This window comes from Chelonoidis abingdonii, chromosome 23 (assembly GCF_003597395.2).
Source record: "Chelonoidis abingdonii isolate Lonesome George chromosome 23, CheloAbing_2.0, whole genome shotgun sequence".
Classification (NCBI taxonomy): domain Eukaryota; kingdom Metazoa; phylum Chordata; order Testudines; family Testudinidae; genus Chelonoidis; species Chelonoidis abingdonii.
Window position 1 is genome coordinate 12,348,125 of NC_133791.1, and position 19,659 is coordinate 12,367,783.

At 51.8% G+C, this 19,659-nt stretch overlaps 2 protein-coding genes across 5 annotated transcripts; one reads left to right on the forward strand and one right to left on the reverse strand.

Moving 5' to 3' along the window:
- Positions 1-474: 474 nt before the first annotated feature.
- FBXO2 (F-box protein 2) lies at positions 475-7,571 on the reverse strand. Its single transcript, XM_032775424.2, has 7 exons — positions 7,256-7,571; positions 5,089-5,364; positions 3,745-3,871; positions 3,557-3,652; positions 2,985-3,120; positions 2,263-2,530; positions 475-494 (listed from the first exon to the last, which is right to left on the reverse strand). The coding sequence occupies exons 1-6, from the start codon at positions 7,386-7,388 to the stop codon at positions 2,396-2,398; spliced, it is 903 nt and encodes a 300-aa protein (XP_032631315.1). The 5' UTR covers positions 7,389-7,571; the 3' UTR covers positions 475-494; positions 2,263-2,395.
- A 2,128-nt stretch (positions 7,572-9,699) lies between these two features.
- On the forward strand, positions 9,700-19,448 carry LOC116821915 (F-box only protein 44-like). Of its 4 annotated transcripts, none has more exons than XM_032775420.2 (7): positions 9,700-9,771; positions 11,737-12,023; positions 12,852-12,978; positions 13,681-13,776; positions 14,322-14,457; positions 17,530-18,391; positions 18,508-19,448. In XM_032775420.2, exons 2-6 carry the CDS (start codon positions 11,765-11,767, stop codon positions 17,710-17,712), a joined length of 801 nt encoding a protein of 266 aa, XP_032631311.1. In that variant the 5' UTR covers positions 9,700-9,771; positions 11,737-11,764; the 3' UTR covers positions 17,713-18,391; positions 18,508-19,448. The 4 variants fall into 4 exon arrangements, with proteins under 4 accessions (XP_032631311.1, XP_032631308.1, XP_074916461.1 ...); XM_032775417.2 differs by having other exon boundaries at positions 9,724-9,771; positions 11,699-12,023; XM_075060360.1 differs by lacking the exon at positions 18,508-19,448 and having other exon boundaries at positions 9,724-9,771; positions 11,699-12,023; positions 17,786-18,378.
- Positions 19,449-19,659: the final 211 nt, after the last annotated feature.

The window sequence follows — 19,659 nt, forward strand, 5'->3', positions numbered from 1 at the left end:
GCCAGAGAGACAGACAGATCCTCCAGGTGGGGCTTGTACACACAGTGCTTTTATTTGTGGTCTTCAAGCCGGAGGGTCTCTCTGGCTGGACAGTGGCTTAGAATTCAAGAGGGGCCCACGTGTCCAGGTGCAGCGACTCGCAGAGAGCCCAACAGAAGGCCGGACACGCGGTGCGGCTCAGAAGCGCTTGCCCAGGGCTTCGTTTGTAATGAAAGAGGGGCCGGGGCTCAAGCAATTGTTTTACTTCCATAACTGACGCGGCAAGGCCAGAAGTGCCGGGGCTCTGAGCTGCCCCTGGCACCTCCGGGCTCTGAGCTGCCAAGGCTAGAGGTGCCGCCCTGTCACAAATTAAGCACTACTTTTGCCTTTTGCAAAAGAAACACAAGCATGTTGCATTGGGTAATGGCACAATTTGGTGCTAAGGGGTTAAATTGGGTGCCCTACCCTGACAGCAGAGGCAAAGAGGACACTCACACTCACACTCTCTCTCTCAGCTCAGCCATGCAGTCAGCCTGCTTAAGGGAAGAGATCGCCTAGGCTCTTTCACTAGGATTGGTTGCTGGGTGGTGGGTGGGGGTTAGTCTTGGCTCAGCTAAGTTTAGGACTTTCTGTTCGGTGTTGTGGGCATAGCCCTAAGCTGCGTCAAGAGGCATTAAGGGGGAGCCTGCATGTGTTTTCTGGCATATAGACATGTGCATTCGAGGTGGATCTGTGGTTTCCAGAGGCCCCGTGTAAACAGCCAGGTATCCTTGGGCCGGTGACGCTTAGCAATAGCTTCTCTAGGCTCCAAAAGCCTGACTAGCACAGGGCTAGCTGCAGGCCCTGGGCACAGCTCTGGAGCATGTGGCTTTCTGCATTGCCCGGCCTTCCCTTCTGCCTGTAATCTCTAGCGTGCGATGTAAGAGCCTGGGCTACATCCCACAGATACAGTCCTTAGGAGCTTCAAGTCCAAGAAACGCCGGAGGCGTCAGAGTCGGGAGTCCAGAAGAACGTCCCCCAGAGGAGGGGAGTGAGGGTGCTTGGGAAGGAAGCACCGGGGCTAGCGTGAAAAGCGGAGCAAGCAGAGCAGAGAGATGGGGAGGATGGAGGGGAGCAGGAGGAGACGGATGTGGGACAGAGGCTGATTTGCAGAAGATGTGAACCTGTTACAGCCCTCCCCACCCAGGATCCCTGGGGCTATAGCTTAAGCGGGTAGCAGGTCACACCTGGAGATCCCTGGATCAGTCCCTGGTGTGTCAGCCGAGAAGCAGCTCTCGTACACGCCCTTCCCTGGTACGTGGGGTACAGCATGCAAAGGTGGTTCAGAGGGAGGGCCAAGGTTCCCAAGGGATGAGGAAGAAGATGCTCTTTAGAAGAGGGTGTCTGTAAGGACCTCCCTCTTTCCTGCCTACAAAAAGCCAAAGCCTGAGGTCAGGATTTAGCCCAGTCTAGAGGTCCATTGGGGCTGCTGGTTCCATTCACTCTCTTTTTCTCTCCCATCTGGATTATTTCCAGCTGATCTGCCTGGGCCCAGGTCCTGGTTTCTTTCCAGACTTTGGCTTATACTAGCTAAGCTGCTTCATCTTTAACAAAACTAGACCAGGTTCCAGGGCAGACTCCACCTTTATCTTTTTGTTCCTTTCCTGGGCCCAGCCTAAGATGAAAGGTGCCCTCCTCTCCCTGACGCTTTGCATGATTATTAATAATAAAGAAACCAGCCACCTAGCACAGCAAACTTCAATGAGCTCTGTCCTTCAGGAGGCAGGCAACTGTTGTTATAGATGGGGAGAGAAGATAAGTGACTTGCTCCAGAGGAGCTCAGGGACAGAACTGGGACTTGGGTCTTCCAGGTCCAGTGTTGAGACCATAGGACCATGCCTCTCTCTCTCGAAGCATCGAACAGACGAAGCCTGAATCCCTCTCTAAGTGGACTGTATCTGATGCTGGTAAGCGGCACTGTGAGAGTCACTGTTCAGCATGGCTGCTGGGGCGGGAGGTTTAGGGTCTGAGGTGACGTCAGCGCAAAGGAGAGGGAAGGTCCTGGAATTATTTATAGTCAGCTCTCTCGTTCCCCCTACTCCAGCCTTGGCACCATTCCAAAGTGACGCTGCAGCTCGCTGAAAGGGTGTCGGGCGAGTGGGACAGAGGAGAGCGCTGAGATTTTTAAAAGTTTTCTAAGGGTTGGTGCATGAATAGACCTCAAACCAGCTAGTCCCAGGCTCTGCGTAATTCAGTGAGGAAAGATGGGCAGCTGCATGCAGTCTGTCTGTCTCTCACACACACACACACTCAGCCTGGAGCTCCCGCCTCATTTCTGGAAGCAGCACCACGCAGAAACTATCCGAAGCCCATGGAGGACCCAAGGGGTCAGCTGTGGTGAATGGGACCCGGTCTGGCTTGAGGGGCCATGGCCCAGCTAGGGCTCCACCGTCACGCTGCTGTTGGTCACGCGGACCCCATACCATCCCTTCCAGAAGAGCGTGTCCTGGCCGCCATGTTCAAAGCACACAAAGCGAGCCCCGGGGCCGTAGTTGGAGAAGGTGTGGGAGAGCTGAGGGGGGCAGAGAGGGAAAGAGAGAGAATGGCTTCCTGTGGAAGTCACAAGCCGCCCCTGAATCTCCCCTCCGGGGAGCGAGGCTTTGAACCCCGCCCTGTGGGGATGGGGTCATCAGCTGCTGGTGGGAGATGGGCTAGCTGATGGTCTTCGGGCCCCACTACTACGCTGGAGCTATCAGTAACTTTCTCCTTCCATGCCACTTCCCTCTCCCCCACCCACTCACGAACTGCATGGAACCCAGCTTCATGGTCCTAGCTGCAGAAGAGGAGAAAGACACGATCCCGGGGTAAAGATCTCCCCCATCACCTAGCCTTCACCCCATCTTGCTCCTTTGGCAGCTGAGCTCGCCAAGGGAAGTCCCTTCCCATCAGGCTTTGCTTGCAGCCCCAAGGCATGCGCTGCCCTGTCCCGTCACCCTGACTCTGCCCAGCTGCTCACCGTGACTCACCTCAGTCCAGTCGGCGGCGTTGTCCTGTGGAATGGCGATGGTGTCGCTCTGGAACTCGGCCAGGACGTCCTCATGCTCCGACAGCAGCTTCACATGCAGCTGGTAGAGGCAGCCGGCGTCGCTGCGACCCGCGTACCTGCAAAGAGACCCAAGCTGCCAGCCTCGCCCCTCGCGGCAGCTCAGCAAACAGGCCCGGTGCTGAGAGCAGTGCAGCTGGGCCCGGACTGGGCACCGTCCTACACCAAGCCATGTCCAGAAAGCAAAGCCCCCACGGCCTGGATTACAGTGAGCTTGTTCGAGTCTCCCACCACTGCTAGCTGTGGGGGAGCGCTAGTGCAAAGCCACGGCTGGTTCTCACCAGTGTGTCTGCAGGAGGCACCGAGCAGTGACCTGCTGCCTCCGCTCCCATTGATGGACCCCTGCCAACATAAGCAATGGTGGGAAATGATAGGGGTCAAAGAAGCCCAGTGTAGACACAGCTCCAGCCTCTCCTCATCTCCCTCTCTCTGCTTCCCTTGGCCTTTTCCCTCTCTCCCTGCCAGCACAGCACAACCCCTCCCCCCGAAACTTACCAGTCCTTTACCACAATTTTAGGCTGGGTTGTGTCCAGCAGCTCCTCCCAGTATCCCTCAGCCCTGAGGTCGATGACCTGAGACTTGCGGCACCACCTGGAAGACGAGAAGATACCAGTTGAGCGCGTCCTTGTTTCCTCACATGCCAGTGTAGGGTGGAACCCAGCCAGAGAAGAGGGCAGCCTTACTCGTAGGAAGTGACGAAGTATTTGTGGACTCCATCACTGGGAAATTCTTTTCCAAAGTCTCCTGGCAGGTCTTCAATTTTCCAGCCATCGCCTCCGTTCTCCACTTCCCCCCAGTGCTCTAAATCCTCTGCAGGTAGCAGAACAAGAGAGAGGTTCTGGGTTATAGTCACGTGGCTTCAAGCATCTTTCACCTTCCTCCGTGGGGATTTCTTTAATAGATCCAGGCAGGGAGTTCGATTTGGGTTATGCTTTACTTTGCAAGAAAGCCACTGACTATGTGCAGTGCAAGGGACTGGTCGGTAGGACTATGTAATCTGGCCCTCGATTCTCATCACTAACACTCTGATCATTGTCTTAGCAGCCTCCCTTCACTAGAGAGCCCTGCCCAGCATTTCAGCCTGGTCCAGGTACATATTGCAGCAGATTAAATATCTGTTAAACTGATGTTAAATTGCTGTGACTTTATGTGTGGACAAGGCTTTAGAGAGCTGCTTTTGGGGTCAAATTTAGACCAAAAGTGTCCGGTTGGTGAAAACAAGCTTTTACAAACCCCACCACTGATTGCAGTGGTTCCGTGATCATTTAAACAAGTCCAGAATTATATTGGAAAGTTGGAAGCAAAGCAACTGTTGGTGAGTGATACAGCCAGAAGCAGCATGGTCCAGTGATCTATAGGCAGAGCAGGAACCTGGGGTTCTTGAGCTCTAAACTCTGCCACAAGCTCACCACGTAGCCTTGGGTACATCATTTAAAAGCAGATTTTCAAACAAGCACTGCCCATGTTCTTCTTTGAAAATTCCCCTTGTTTTTGTTGTGAGACCCCAGTAGTAGCCAAACCCTCTGCAGAATCCTGGCCCAACAGAGACCCTTTGAAACCAACCCTGTAAGTGAATTGCCACTGAATCTGTAGCAGAGCCAAAAGGTACTGAAATCTCAGGCCCTGCAGTCCTGTGCCCTGACCAGCACACAGTCCTTCCTCCTTTTTGGAAGCTGGAGCTGAAGCCCCCAGGTTGTAGGGAAGGGTGGTTTACAGTGCAGTACAGCACCACAGGTGGTGGCAATGTTATGCTGCACTTGCCACTAACCACGTGGCCCTGAGCATGTGCCCCCCTCCTGGAAATCCCAGCAGGTGCTTGTGTAAAGAGGATCCAATACCTGGCCACCACCCCTGCTAATGGAACCCCAAGGCCAGCTGCTGTTGATTTAGTCTCACACACAGTGAGACGGGTGCTGCATCTCTTCCCCAACCCAGGCCTCTTCAAGTGATCGGAGATGCACAATGCTCAGTAACCAGCCCGGTCCTCCCCCGGCCACGCAATGGTGTTATAAAGTTCAGTCACTTGCCTTCACCGCAGGGGTTCTTGATTAAATTCCTCTTCCTCTTACTCAGGAAGTAGAACGTTTGCCAGTTCTCGGCCTCCTCTTTAGGCTCTGTCCCGGTGAAGCCCTCCTGCTGGCACTTCAGGATCCAGAGAGCTGCTCCATCCACAAGGTTCTTCCACTGGCAGCAGACCAGGCGGCACACCAGCACCAGCTCCACCGCAGGGATGGAGGCCAGGATCTGGATCAGGACAGCTTCAGGGAGGGTGTCCATCCTCTGGCCAGACTGGGCGGAGCTTTCTGAGAACAAGGGGAGAGGATTTACACCCCTTGACCAGGCAATTGGTCCATCGGGGCTGGTATCCCACCTCTGGCAGTAGCCAATGACTGCAGCCTGAGAGGAAGGGAAAAAAGACAACCCAGCCCGTGTTGCACCAGGCTGTTGGGCACTAGTGTTCGAGGCGGAATTAAGTCCTCCTGACCCCTGGGCACTTTATACCCTGAAACATGAGAGTAGGTTATTCCTATATTAAGTTATTACAGAACTGTAAGAACTTTCTTACTGAAGCCTCTGACTTCCGGTGGCAGTGAAGTAAGACAATTAAAATGTAACAGCCCAAGGATGAAGCTTGAGGTTGGGCATTTTCACTAGCCAGCCTGTGCCTCTGGAATGCAATCCTTCCAGAAATGTGCTTATGCAGGAACCTGGCTGTTTGTAGTAAGAGCTACTGACACCTGGCCTTGCTATTGGATTCACTTCCAGATCAAAAGCTGCAGGCAGGGTGTTGGGTTTCCCTTCATATGATGACTAATGTCTTGGTGTATGCCTTGTAATGGTGTCCAGATACCACGGTGATCGGCACCCTGTAAATCCTTGACAATGCATCAGATTTAGTTGGGTGTGTTTGAAATTTGCAAGCCCTTCGTATCACAGAGTGGCCCCTTTGCTCTCATGTGACAGGACAGTACAGAATGATGCACTTGGTGCAATGGCAAATATCTCAATCGAGTCTCCTCTGACTCTCCTCCCTCCAAGGCCTAGGAATCCTGGCAACAGGGTCAGACGTGTCCCTTAGCACTCGCCCTACTTGAGTGTGCAGACTCAGAAACCTTCTGTGGCACAGAGCCAAGCTCACTCCCACTGCCCCAGCCTTTGGAGCCAACTGCGATGGAGTAACCGGAGCTGAGAGTGCAGATTTCAAACCGCATGTCATTAATATGGGATGCACCATGACGGTGCTTTTATCCCATCTGACTCCTGCTGTTGAGAAGCTGCTGAGTCTGCACTAAGATGCAGTCTGGAGGGGACCTGACCAGACTCGCCAGGAGCCAATCATAGCTTTCATCGAGCACTAGGCTCTATCCGGTCCATCTTCTGTGTGCTGCTGGGAGCGAATGGATCCAAGTGGGCAAACCTGACATGCCAGTTGGAGAAACCTTGGCAGCATTGATACAGCCAGGCCAACAGGCAGGGCAGGATGCAGAGGTCACTGCTGTTGGTATTCTGAACCCAAAAGCTCTGAGCTCCAGGTGTCTCCCATCTGCCCTGCACTGGCATCAAATGGCAAAATTCCATGGCTATGAGGGGTGGTATTAGCATCCTCCCACCCAACCAAGTTACAAGCTCAGTGTTTAATATGAAGGAAATTCCTGAAGGGCAGAACAGGCCAGACTCTGATCACACAAGCTGCAGTCCCTGCTGACTTCATCGTCTGCAGCAGCTTTGCTGCACCTTCACTGACAAACTCACTGCGTCTCCAGACTAGCCAGACTCATCGGTCCTCCTTCAATTTCACCGCCTTGCGCAAGACTTGGCCCCCAGCCCTGCTTTCATGTCCTCCCCTGTCCCCTTCTGAAGAGTCTCCCCTTAACTTAACCTGAGTCCACAATGAACTGAACAACTTCTGATTCCAGCCCTTTCCCTATTTGGGGGCACACTCTGGTTTCCTCTCCCAGGTGCCCTGCCCTTCCTGTGCCCTGTTCCCCTATCTGTGCGAGCCTTAAAGGTGCACTCCTGCCTTGTAGAGAGAGCAGGGAGCGCTGCAGGGTTAAAGCACCTGTCCTAACCCTGCCCGTAATACACCAAGGATGCTGCAGCGCAAGCCCAGGCTGCGGTGCAAAAGGCCTGCCTCTCTAGCAGCATCCCAGCCTGGCAGTGAGAGAGGAACAGGAGACGCTGAGAAGCTCCTACCTCGCTTGCTGCTCCTGAGATAGCGGCACCGTTCTGGATTGGTCTGTCGCAGGCAAGTAACTAATGCTGGCAGGGCTCTGCTAGAGCAGAGAGCAGGCAGAATGGGTTCCCTCTTAAAGGGACAGCGCCTCATCTGCTGCAGTCCAGGAGGCGCTCGTGTATTGGCTCTTGTGATATTGCTGACCTGGCTAGAGAGTTACCTGGGGGGAGGGTGCATGACTCTGGGAGCCAGGGACTCCTGGTTTCTAATTCAGGCTCTGTGTGAGCTTGGGTAAGTCACTTGCTCCTCTCTGCCTCTGCCTCCTGCCCAGTCAAAGGAGGTGGGGGGGCTGTTGACACTTACCTCCCAGGGTGCTGGGAGGATGAATGTGCCCTTTGCCACCCACTCTGTATTTCCCCGGCATTAGGAACTTGTGCCTGTTTCATGCAAGAGCCCCGAGCAAGGGGAGACCAAACTACATTAATGTGAGGGACCGAACAGGGCCTGCTGTGCAGGGCTCACTCCAGCATCTATCCCTGACGTGCTGCTCTCCACCTCCAGGTGGTGCTGCAGCATTGGAGGTGCTTGCCCACTTTGAGCACTGGCTGAGGGGCACCCAGTGGCTGTGAGATGCAGCTTCTTATGTACCACACTGGTGAGGGTGGTATAAACAGCTAGAAGGAGGATCCCGGAGGGGCTGGCTCCCCAGGGCCAAAGAGAAATCCCAGCTGCGGTGTAGGCTGATGCCACCTTCCATACCAGCTACTAGGGAATGGGAGAGGCTAAGACCTGACAGCTCATCCTCACAAACTATGATGTTTTGTGTTCACAATGAACTGCAAGGGTAAATTCAGTCTCAAAGTGCAATTGACGTTCCGTTCTCGAATCTGCCCCCACCTTACTGTCATCTTCTACATCAGTTCCGGGGTTCTCCTTATCCCCTGGAGATCTGCATAACCATGCCCCTACTCCTGTTTCCTCCTCCTCCCGTGTCATGCCCGTCTCTCCTCCCTAGCTGCAGGCAGGCAGCTGCATTTTCAAAAGCGGCCTCTAACTTGTGGACACCTCCGCTTTTTGGATGCCCAAGCTGAGACACTTTGGGTCCGATTTTCAGAAAGGTCAGGTGCCTGTAACCCTCGTGAGCAGCTCTGACTGCAGAAAGAGCTTGCAGGAGCTGACTCTGAACTAGTTTTGTGGTCCAAGTAGAGTGACGTGTCAAAAGGGAACAGGCCCCATAATGGTGGTAGTTCTGTATGCAGGGCTCGGGAAGGTGCTCGGCGCTTTGCAGTGACAAGTGACAGTAATTATCCCAGGGACACAGGAAGGACAAAGTTTACAGTAAGTGTATCATGTGGCTATTCAGTTTTGTTAGGAGCTGTAAAGATGTGCTCTTATGGACTTAGCATTTTGACTGGTTTTGGTATCGACGGTGAAAAGTAAGGTTTGTAAAATGATTTCACTCCTAATCATCCAAGTGGGGAGGGAGAGGGGTTTGTTTATAAGGTGATTATTAGTATTATTTTCCTAGACATCCCCTTACCCTCATTTTCTAAATCACATTTCTTGTTATTCAGTTGTGTGAACGCCCACTCTCTGCTCGGCGCTTTCCAAACACTTCTGCTTCAAGGAGCTCTCAGTCCATGACTGAGGCTTGGGCAAGAACAGTAATTACTTGCGTGCATAATTCACAAAAATGGTTTCCTCTTTCTGAAGGTGTGTTTTTTTGTTATTTTTTGTTTTTAAACAATGAAACTTTTCCCTTTTCCTCAATTTGGTTTATTCTTCTGCTTCTTGTAACTTTAATTCCTCCCTGGTTCAGTACATTTTCCTTTAAGATGAAGCAGATTCCTATAACAGAATAGTCAGATACAAGTGATAACAGAAGCTGCGGTTAACATGAAGGGTGCCCCCCTCCGGCTGTCCACTCAGCTCGGGCTAGGTCTCCACAAGGAGTGATTTGCACCATGGTACAGCAATATTGGCAAAGCACTTGTGCAGCTACAGCTTATACCAGCAACACTCCACTTCCGTCTGCAGAGCTGCCTCTGGTCAGCTCCCACTGCCCTGCAGGCCCCCTAACCTGTACCAGCAAACGTTAGCCAGTGTACCTGTATCTACAGGAGAGGCTTTTGATGGAAGACAGGGCAGCCACTGCTCAAACCTCATGGCCCCCTTGTCCTACCCAACCAGAATGCCATGAGGTCCTAGCGCTGCAGCCTGGGTGCTCCTATCCTGTGCTTGTCCATGGAGTACTCACCACCTGTCTCCCTTTCTCACTCGTCAGCTTTATTATTTACGGGGGCTCTGGTAGCGCCCAGGCACCCCTGCCGTGGCCCTCGCCCCCGGTGCGCTAGGCGCTGTACAAAGACCAGCCCCTGCCTGAGCGAGGTGACTGGGAGTAGAAACGAGCTCCCAGAGGCGGCTGCAGACCTGGCAGCAGGGGGAGCTCAGGGCTGGCGTGACGCTCAGCCCAGCTGGTTTAGTTTCCTTTTCCTTCTCCACGGCCGCGCTCGGCAGCTGTCCCCGGCTCCGGGCGGTGAGCGGGCGGGAGGGACGCGGGGCTCCGGGCTGGGGAACCAGGGGGCCGAGGTGGCTCCGGGCTGGGGTGAGGTCTGGGCCCCGGGGTGGGCGGGGCCGGTTCGCACTTTCTGGCCCTGCCCCGGGGGAGGAGACGCAGGCGGCAGCGGGCCGAGCTGGCAGCCCGGGCTCGGCGGCCTGGGCTCTGGCTGCAAGCGGGCGGGCAGCCTCCCCGCGCCGGGGCAGCAGGGGGCGTTATCGGTCTGGTGGCGGAGGAGCCGGGGGGCTTTGCATGGCAGGAGGGGCCCATTGGGGTTGGCACGTCTCGGTATTATCCGGGGTGGCAGATGGCAGTGTCTGCTTGGGCCACCTGAACACATTTCCCAGGCCAGGACGTCCTGGGAAAGACCTTTGGCAGGTTGGCAGAGTGTATACGCTGGAAATGCAAAAAGCAAGCAAACAACAACCAAACAAGATCTGGGCAGCCAGGTGACCAGACAGCAAGAGGTGAAAAATCATGGGTCGGAGGTAATAGGAGCTATATAGAAAAAGACCCCCAAAAATCATGCCTGTCCGTATAAAATCGGGACATCCGGTCACCCTATCTGCACCCCTGCCTAAGGCAAGCCTGCCACAGCCCCAACCACAAGGCAGCTTTGCACCCCCACCCTTCAGCAGCTCCCTATAGTGTCTGGAGAGAGATCCCATATAGATAACGTTGCATGTCTCCGTATGACGCAAACCCCGCTTGCGTGTTGGAGGGCAGACGGGTGCTGTATTTCAGTTGTTATCGCTTACTGCAGCGTTCCCGCTCCTGCAGGTTATCGTCAGTTGAACGCAGAAACTTTTAACGTTGGCAATCTCAGTGTGTTGTGAGAATAATGCAAATTTTTAGACCCACATCAAAAAAACCCACAATGGCAGATTATTTTTCTGGCAACTGGCAAGTCCATTTGAAAAAAACATGGCCAGGCTGGTCAAATACCCACTAAGTGGTAACCTCAGTGGCCATCGTAGGGCCCATGCATGTGTAGATGGGGTGCAGGATCTCCTGTCTGGGCTCGAGAGATAAGCAGGATTTGTGGCATGGGAAAGGACAAAGTGAATCTGTTTGACTGGAGAATGTGGGTGGCTAGCATTGCGTATTGACTGATGCCCACAAGTGGGTGGGGCTAGCATGCCCCACGGGTAGGCAGAGACAGCCCAGCTCAGGAGCCATTTGCACAAGGTTTCTCCTTCACAGCTGTAAATCCCACCAGGGGAATGCCTGGCAATGTGTCTTGGGATGAGCTAGGCCCTGTCAACCTGCAGTTGGCCAACAGAAATTGGAAACGTGTTTGAATGGATCTGTGTTTGAATGGAGTTTAGCTTTCACTTTAGCTAGGGTGACCAGATGTCCTGATTGTATAGGGACAGTCCTGCTATTTGGGGCTTTGTTTTATATAGGCGCCTATTACCCCCCACCCCTGTCCCTATTTTTCACACTTGCTGTCTGGTCACCCTGGCTTTAGCACATGGCTCAAAATCCAGTGTAGTGGTGGCCTAAGGGCCAGATTTTCAGAAATATGTCAGAGCCTAAAGATGTAAATAGATGCCTAGGAGGATTTTCACAATCGCCTACACAGGTTAGGTGCCTGACTCCCACAGGGACTCATGCATCCAGCTAAGCCCCATCTGCATTTTATACACGTAAACATCTGGCTTTAAGAGCCTTGAATAAATGGGACCACAATTCACCCTTGGTGAGAGACATTGGTGGCTGTCGGGTCCCATTTTTGCCAGTGTAGCCACAGAGTGCTGCACGGAGATGTCTCTCTAGTGCAGTGCTTTATAAATCTAACTTCCATGTCCTAACTCCCTTTCCTTCTCCTTCCATTCCCTCCCCTCCCACCACAATTCAGTGGGAGACCTGCTTTGTGTATTGTGTTCCCACCCTTCCTGGGCAGAATATGCCTGGTGACTCTCTCCCTGGCCTGCATTACAGGCTGCTGGAGCCCTGGGCCCACAGAAAGATGGCGAACATCGGCGACCTCCCCGAAGACATCCTGGTGGAACTCTTTTCCCTGGTCCCCGCCCGGGAGCTGATCTGTAACTGCCAGCTGGTCTGTGTCCTGTGGCGGGATGTGGTCAACTTAGCCACTGTGTGGAAACGCAAGTGTCAGCGGGAGGGCTTTAATCATGAGAAGTGGGACAAGACTATCCAGGACTGGAAGATCTTCTATTTCCTCTGCAGCCTGAAGAAGAACTTACTCAAAAATCCTTGTGCTGAAGGTCTGTTCCTTTTTATTGGAAAGTGGCGGCGGGAGGGGAATTTCCCAGCAGCTAGGAGGATGGTCAGTTCATAGCCTTGCCCAAGGTGTGATCTTTCAGGCCTCGCCTACATTGTGGATTTGCCCTGGATACAGTCATCTGTGTTTGGCTGCTGATTTAGCTGTGCTGGCGCAACCGTTGGCGTAGGCTGGTAAAGCTGCACCCATGGAGGCTTAAGGGTAGCGCAGCTACACCTATGGGTCTAACCAGAACAAATCTCCAGCATAGGCAGGGCCTCGGCAGCATGAAAGTGTGTAGCCAGTTTAAATGACATGGTGATAAAATCACCAGCTGCTGCAGCCTGATGCACCCTTGACCCCTCCACTCCCTGCCCCCCAACCTGCGGTGGCCCCAGTGTAGCTGAGCAGTGGGGAATTGTTACCTAGGTCGCTCTAGGGTAGGCAAGAGGGGTTGGGCACACGAGTTTGCTGGGGTGCTTGGTCTGTGCTGAATGCTGCTGTGAAGGATAGTGCTGGCTGACAGCCAGGCTCACCCAGGGGAGAAATGGGTAGCATAGATTACGCCTGAGGAGACTCTGCAGTAGGGAAACTAGATACACCTTGAAATCACTCAGAATGGATTCCCAGGCTGCTGCAATTATCCCTGAGACAAAGCTGCCACCTCCCACCCCGTGACTCACTTTTTAAAGTGAAAACTAGATTCTTGCGGAAAATTGAGGTGAGGGCTGAAAACTTCAGGTTCTCAGACCCTTCTGCTCTCCCTTTTGGGGATTAGCCCTCCGTGTGCTGGTTGAGTGGCCTCACTGTCCCCTTCATGATCCCTTTCTAGAGAGCTTTCAGTTCTGGACTCTGAAATCGAACAAGGGAGATAAATGGAAAGTCGAGGATCTGCCTGGGCAACACGGGAGAGACTTTCCCAGCCCACACGTGCACAAATACTTTGTCACCTCTTACGGGTAAGAATCAGATTCTCGTGCCCTGAAGCTGGACCTGGAGGGAAGAGGGCACCCTGGCTATTTGAGAACACACCAGACTCCATGCAGGCAGGTGGAGCTGGGTCCAGGAATAGAAAGGAAGAAGTAACTAGTTACCTTGTGGAGATACAGAGGGAGCGTCCTCTCTGCCCTCTTATGGGACATACTGCCAGCCAGGCAACATCTCCAGGGCACCCAATGGCCACAAAACCAGTAGAGCTTTTCAGCGGAGACGGGAAGCTCCTCACAGCTCAGATTTGTTTCTCTTCTAATATAAAGCAGTGGCCAAACAGCTTGTGTAAAGGTTTGGTAAATGGGGTATAACCTACACAGAAGCTTTTCTCGCAGTCCTTTGCCAGTAAAGCTGAACAGAGTTTGTTCCAAACCTGTGGGATAGTCGGATTCAAGCTCTGAGTGTGTGTGTCTGGTTCAAGTGACCCACAATGAAAGCAGTTGAGTAGGGGTCAAAGGTGAAGATTAACTGCTGCTGCTGCTGCTGCATCCCTGACACCATGTGCTGTCTGGGCTAGCAGCATGTACCGCACAGCACGGGGGTGTTACTAATCTAGGGAGGAGCCCTAGGCTTTAACTAAAAGGAACCACTAAACTCCAGTGGAAAGATGAGGAAATAAGCACATATACAACTTGCATGTGATGCGAAAAACTTATGTGATCTGTTCCCAGGCTGTGTCTAAAGTTTCAACTCATTGACCTAAAGAAAGAGGGTTACTGGGACCAGCTGATGGATGAAATACGGCCTGATATTGTAGTCAAGGACTGGTGAGCATGCACATTAAAAACTAGACTCTCTGCATATGCGAGGATGACTCTGGATTTCAGCCGAGACTACATCAGTGGAGTTCTTTGACTCTGGCTCTGGGGACTGTAATGATTTAATAAGGAACAAGTCAGACTTGGGTTCTGTTCCTGAGTCCGGAAGGGATCACGATCTAGTGTTGAAAGTCACAGAGCCGGGACTCCAGAATTCTGTCACTGGCTCACATGACTCAGTTTCCCCGCCAGGGCATGATGATACTCCCCATCTATACAGCTCTTTGAGGTACTCTGAAGAAGAATGCTAGGTAATGGTAATACCACCTTTGGGTTACGACAGAACTGGAGATGCCATTACAGATAAGGGGTGCAAGCTGGCTTTCCCATCCCACTGGCAGGCTTCAGCTTAGCTCCGGTTCCATTTCTGAGCCCCTGTATAAAATGACAAGAGCAGGGATAGCTTGTCTCTGGCTACAGGCATCCCCAGAATGGTGACTGTCCCAGCAGGTGTGTGCATCGTCCCAGTGCCTGACCTCTCGCTGTCTCTCCAGGTACGCTGCCAGGTTTGACTGTGGGTGCCGTTATGATCTCTGTGTGCAACTGCTCTCTGCAGACTACATCGTCCTTCACAAGTTCTGTCCCGAACCAGTGATCATAGAGCAGTGGAGTGATGCAGAGTGGAGAGAGGTGAGGAATCCAGAGATTAGCTGTGTGGGCAGCAGCTTTAGATCAGTGCCATGGTTTTAACACATGACTCTAATCTGAACAATGGCTGGATAACAATGGGTCCTCCTTCCCCGGCACATCTGCTCTCTTTGTGCCTCCAGTGCTAAAGTTATTCCTTAGTGGCCCTGCAGAAGCAGCACAGCTGTGAGAGGGTGAGCTGGGTTCAGTAGGGGTCACAGATGCTCAGCACGTCCCACATCTATTTCAACATGGAGGGTTGAAATAAATGCAAAGCGAATGGAGAACATGACCCAGTCAGGTTCCTTGTGCTCTGTATGGACGTTCTTTTGATTGAGACTGGAGCAAAGTTACTTCCGAAACCTGAACCAACTTTATCATGAGGTTTCAAGGGACTTGTCTAAACAAGAAAGTTGCACCAGTATAATTTTGAATTGGCTCTTAAACCATTATAGTTAAACTGCTGCAAGACGCTGTGTAGACACTATTTTGGTTTCTTTCAAACCTGTTCCTAATCTAATTAAACCAAACAGATAAGCCACTCTTAAACCAGAGGAAGAGCACACCTCTGTAACCCAGCACCTCAAGTTATACTGGACCAACTGTCTTGTGTAGATAAACCCCAAATTTAAGGGACACTGGCCGTGTCTGTTCTGTGTATTAGCCCTGACTTTGCAGCTTTTTTTGTGTTTAGGAGGGTTTGCTCTTGAGCATGTAGGCTGGCTACCGGCCACAACTGATTGAAATCAGGGTAATTCCCAGTGTAGACAATGCCATTGTCAGAGGAATCATTTTTATTTTGTTTTATTTTATGTCCTGCCTGTTGCTAACCCCAGTATTAAAACCTGAGTGCTTTAAAAACTGAACGTGCCTATTCCAGTTCTAGTTTGTTTATTTTTCAGCATGGCGAATGTGAAGCTAGCTCGGCGGTGTTTCACTTCAGCCTCCTGCTTTAGCAACACTTTTTGTTTGGTTTGCAAGGCCTAAAGGAGAAAATTTAAAATCCAAATATTTTCAAATAAACCTGCTGCTACAGGGTTTTAGCTTAACAGTAATCACACTGTAAACAGTTTTCTCTATGTCTGGCACCAAATCACCGATCAAATATGAACTGAAAAGCTTTGAAAATTGATCTGTATTCCCCTCCTCTGTAATGTCATTTGTTTTCTACACTGTACAAGCTGAGAATCGAGTTTAGTTTCACTTTCAGGTTTAGTTCTTCCTGTTTGGGTTGCTGTTGCTGCTGGGAACCGTTGGCTAACAACCAGCTGTTGCACTGGCATTTCCAAATCCTCCCTGGTCATATTGCTATAAGTTTTTTGTCAAAGCAATTTTTTATTTGTATCGAAAAGCCAAGCTGAGTCAAATGCCAGTAGGTCCTCTTTTTAATGTGTCTTTAATTTTGCATCCGAGTTCCCTGCACCCTTTGTTTTCAGGCCTCTGATGTTCCTCTTTCCTGAAAGTATTTTCGAGTGCCTGCTGTGGGCCTCAACATTACTTAATATGGGAGAGGCGGCAGCCAGAGGAGTCATTGCTAAGCAGCAGCTGGCCCTGAGCGAGAGGGGAAGCTAATCTGTCAGAAAAAGAAGGGAAGTTTGATTGGTGACCTGAAAAGGATTAAGAAATTGGGTGTGTGCTTTGTGTGACTTAGCTAAAGTGCTGAATAGGTAAAGAGGGTGGAGGGGTGTTTCTCTGCTTGCTTTTTTTAACTTCAGATATAGCAGGAAGATTGATTTTCCTGGCAGAATAGCCAGGGGAGAGGTGAGTGCTCACTCTATTTCAATGTTTTCTCAATGTGGCAGGGGGAGGGAGGATAAACCTTCTAAACGTGAAGCCAGTGTAACTGATGCAGTGACGTTAGCCTCAGGCCTTGTCTACCCTAGAATGGTTTATCAGCAAAGAGGGGTAGGCGTCCAGTCACCGTAACATACAACAAGTAGAGCAGAGCAGTTGCTGCCGCAGCAACAGTGGCATCATGGGCCTGTTGCTGGAGGACTCTTGGTACCAGTGTAGGTAATACAGCATCCACACAGTCCAGGTGGAGGAACTCGTGTCACTTCACTGGCAGGAGTTCAGCTTTGTGCTGGCAGGACTCGGGTTTGAGTGTAGATGTGTGCACGGCTATGCCGCCAGAAGTTGAGTTTTCCTAGTAAATCATCATCGTCATTAGTTGTTGCAACAGTGCCTCAGAGCCCAAGTCAAGGACCAGGACTTTTGCATTAGGTGTGATGCAAACTCAGAACAAGACGACAGGCTTTGCCCCAAGAGCAGCCAATCTAATATAAGACAGACAACAGAGGGATACCAAGGGGCAGCACAGCGAAACAATGAGATGATATTGCCCAGCATGATAGGCAGTGGTTTGTGCACACCATAAGCCTAAATCTAGTAGCATAGACCAGACCTCGGTGATTTAATGGAAGATGTCAAAATCCCTTCAACTGGTTTGAAATCAAGTGAGTGGATGCTCAAGGTCCTGATTTAGCAAGGCGCTTACCTCCTTTCCAGTGCCGTAGATAGGATAACACAGTGGTTAAACACCCCAGGCCCATCTGCACCATGTAGCCGCTGCCACAGTGAACTGAATGTGGGAGAACTTGGGGCATGTAGTATCCGACTATAGATATCAAGGAGGCTTCCAGGCTGACAGGGCCTGGATTTTTAACATTATTTTAACCTTTTCTGGCCTTCCATATAGAGCAACGCAAGCCTCTGTCTGTAACCCTCTTCCAGCTCAGAGAGGATGTTCATGAGATAACTTCTTCACAAGGCCAGAGCTCTTCCTTTACCATAGGGGATGCCTACGCTGTTTAAAACACAAACGAAACCCCACCCTATAGCAGCACATCAACTGACCCAGGCTCGTGCTACAGGGCTAAAAATAGCCCGCTTGGGCTGGAGCCTGGGCTCTGAAACCCACTCGCTTGCCGGGCCGGGCTGATCTGCCTCTTGAGACTGGCTGCCTTGGCTTAGTGTTGAGCTTTTTGCAGTACAGACATGCTCACAATCACAGGACAGGGGCCGAGTCCATCGGGCAAAATGAAAGATGTTTTTTCTCCCTTTCTTACCCCTCAGATCTCTTACACCTTCTGCAACTACAAGGCTGGAGTTCGTCACATCTTGTTTGAACATGGAGGACAGGACACCCAGTACTGGGCAGGATGGTACGGGTGCAGAGTGACGAACAGCAGCATCACCATTGAACCAGGAGGTCACTGTGGAGAGGCCACGAGCCAGACTCCGGCTCTTAACACTTGAGGTAATCTGCGTGAGCTGTTCCAGTTCAGACTTGGGGTGATGTCAGACATTTATTTTTTTGCTCTGTCCCCAGCCTCTCCATGACTGTATTTTCATACCCTGGCTGGAATCTGCAGAGCAAGTGCTCCTGGTTGACACCAAGCCTCCTACAAGCTCTGCCCTCTGAAATGACTTGTCTTCTCTGGGACTCCATTTTAACCTCATGCATCTTGCATCAGGGACATCAGCCAGGCCAAGCAGCCAAGTGTCTTTCCCACAGGAGGGGGTATGCTCCGGGCTACGGTCCGCTAAGAAATCAGCCTCTTCTAAAAGGCCTGGCCTTGGCTGCGGCACAGGCAGCCAGAGACCCGGGCAGCACCTCTTTAAAGGAGACCTTCAAAGGGGGCAGGGACTGAGGGTTGTGCCTGTGGGTTTCTACAGGACATCTGACAGGTTGAAGAGCTTGTGGGGGGAGGCAGAACTGGCTGCTGCTACTACTGTACCCTGACCCAGAAGTAAAGGAGGATCCTGCCAGCTCCCTGTAAACCAGAAGTGGGCACCGTTTTTGGCCTGAGGGCCATATCGGGGTATGGAAATTATAGGGCAGGCCCTGAATGCTCACGAAATTGGGGGTAGGGGTGTGGGCTCTGGAGTGGGGCCTGAAAGGAGTTCAGGGTGTGGGAGGGGGCTCCAGGGTGGGGTCGCGAAATTGGGTGTGGGAGTATGGGCTCTGGAGTGGGGCCTGAAATTAGGGGCTCAGGGTTTGGGAGGGGGGTCCTGGTTGGGGCAGGTGGTTGGACTAGATGATCTCCTGAGGTCCCTTCTNGCGGGGGGGGCAGTGAGGGGGTTGGGAGCGCCGGAGCAGGGCAAACCCCCAAGCCTGCTCCCCGGCAGGAGCTGAGGGCCGGATTAAATGGTTTGCCGGACCGTAGTTTGCCCACCCCTGCTGTAACCATAAAAATACAATAAAGCAGGGTGGTGATAAAGGAGATCCGGAGTGGTCTTGGTCTGTAGTTAAGGCCTGAAGGGTCTCACGGGGGACCATCTGGGGACAGGGAGCTTTGTTGTTTTCCCTACATTAGTGTCAGAATCTTCAAGTCTCTCTTGGAGCACTTTGCTTTGGAACGTGAGCTCTCTCTCCCCCTCTCACGTAGGAGTTAAGGTTGTTTTGAATCTTTGAAGAGCTTTGCATCTAACTGTTCATTGGGCAGTGGCGTTAAAGATGTAAATAGTCCTGAATTAAATTGCTTTCCTGGTATCTCTAATCAAACATCTGGGTTCTCCAGGCAGCCACAGAAGCTTCCCTGGAGAATAAGGTGAGACTCCACCGTGTAGTGTGTAAAGCAACAGCAACAACAAAAAGTGCCAGGCCTCTTTTGTATGCTGAAAACAAAAACAGCCCACTGGACCTAAGCCCTCTTTCCTGTGTATGTCACTTTGCCATGTTTCCCACAGCTTGGAATAAACTAGACCCTGATTTCAGCCTTGGGTGGTCCTGAGTGCTGCAGATTGACTAAGTAAAATGAAGCTGATGGAAGCAGGTTGTAGCTCTAGAGAACTCTCTCCCTGTGCACTAGTCCTGGGCATTATTGCTTCTGTGTGTGGCTAGAGGGAAGGTGCAGGGTGATCCTAGGACCAAGGAAAGGGATTTGGGGTGGGGAAGAGAGGGGTTATTTTTCTCTTCATAAACTGTCTGTCTTACCCCTTACCTGCTGATGCTACTGGCTGGCCAATATGCGTGAATAAAGCGATATGTATAATCCCAGTCAATTTCTTTACTCTCCTTTGTCTAATGGAGTTCTGCTCTCTGACCCTGGGAGTAGGGCAGCAGGTGATTCCATGCTGGCCAGCTCACTGATTCGTCATGGAGGGTGTTTCTGTGCCAGCCTTGCTACCACAGTCTAGGAGCCAATAGTCAAACGATGTTCTTCCCTTTTCCATCCTCACCAGTACTATGAGATTCTGAAG

Coding starts and splice junctions, on each gene's coding strand:
- FBXO2 (XM_032775424.2), bottom strand. CDS start 7,388: ATGAGGCGCTGTCCCTTTAAGAGGGAACCCATTCTGCCTGCTCTCTGC. Junction 5,365..7,255: donor TCTCAGGAGCAGCAAGCGAG/GTAGGAGCTTCT, acceptor CCTTGTTCTCAG/AAAGCTCCGCCCAGTCTGGC. Junction 3,121..3,556: donor AAAATTGTGGTAAAGGACTG/GTAAGTTTCGGG, acceptor GTCTCTTTGCAG/GTACGCGGGTCGCAGCGACG.
- LOC116821915 (XM_032775417.2), top strand. CDS start 11,702: ATGCCTGGTGACTCTCTCCCTGGCCTGCATTACAGGCTGCTGGAGCCC. Junction 12,979..13,680: donor TACTTTGTCACCTCTTACGG/GTAAGAATCAGA, acceptor ATCTGTTCCCAG/GCTGTGTCTAAAGTTTCAAC. Junction 14,458..17,529: donor GTGATGCAGAGTGGAGAGAG/GTGAGGAATCCA, acceptor CTTACCCCTCAG/ATCTCTTACACCTTCTGCAA.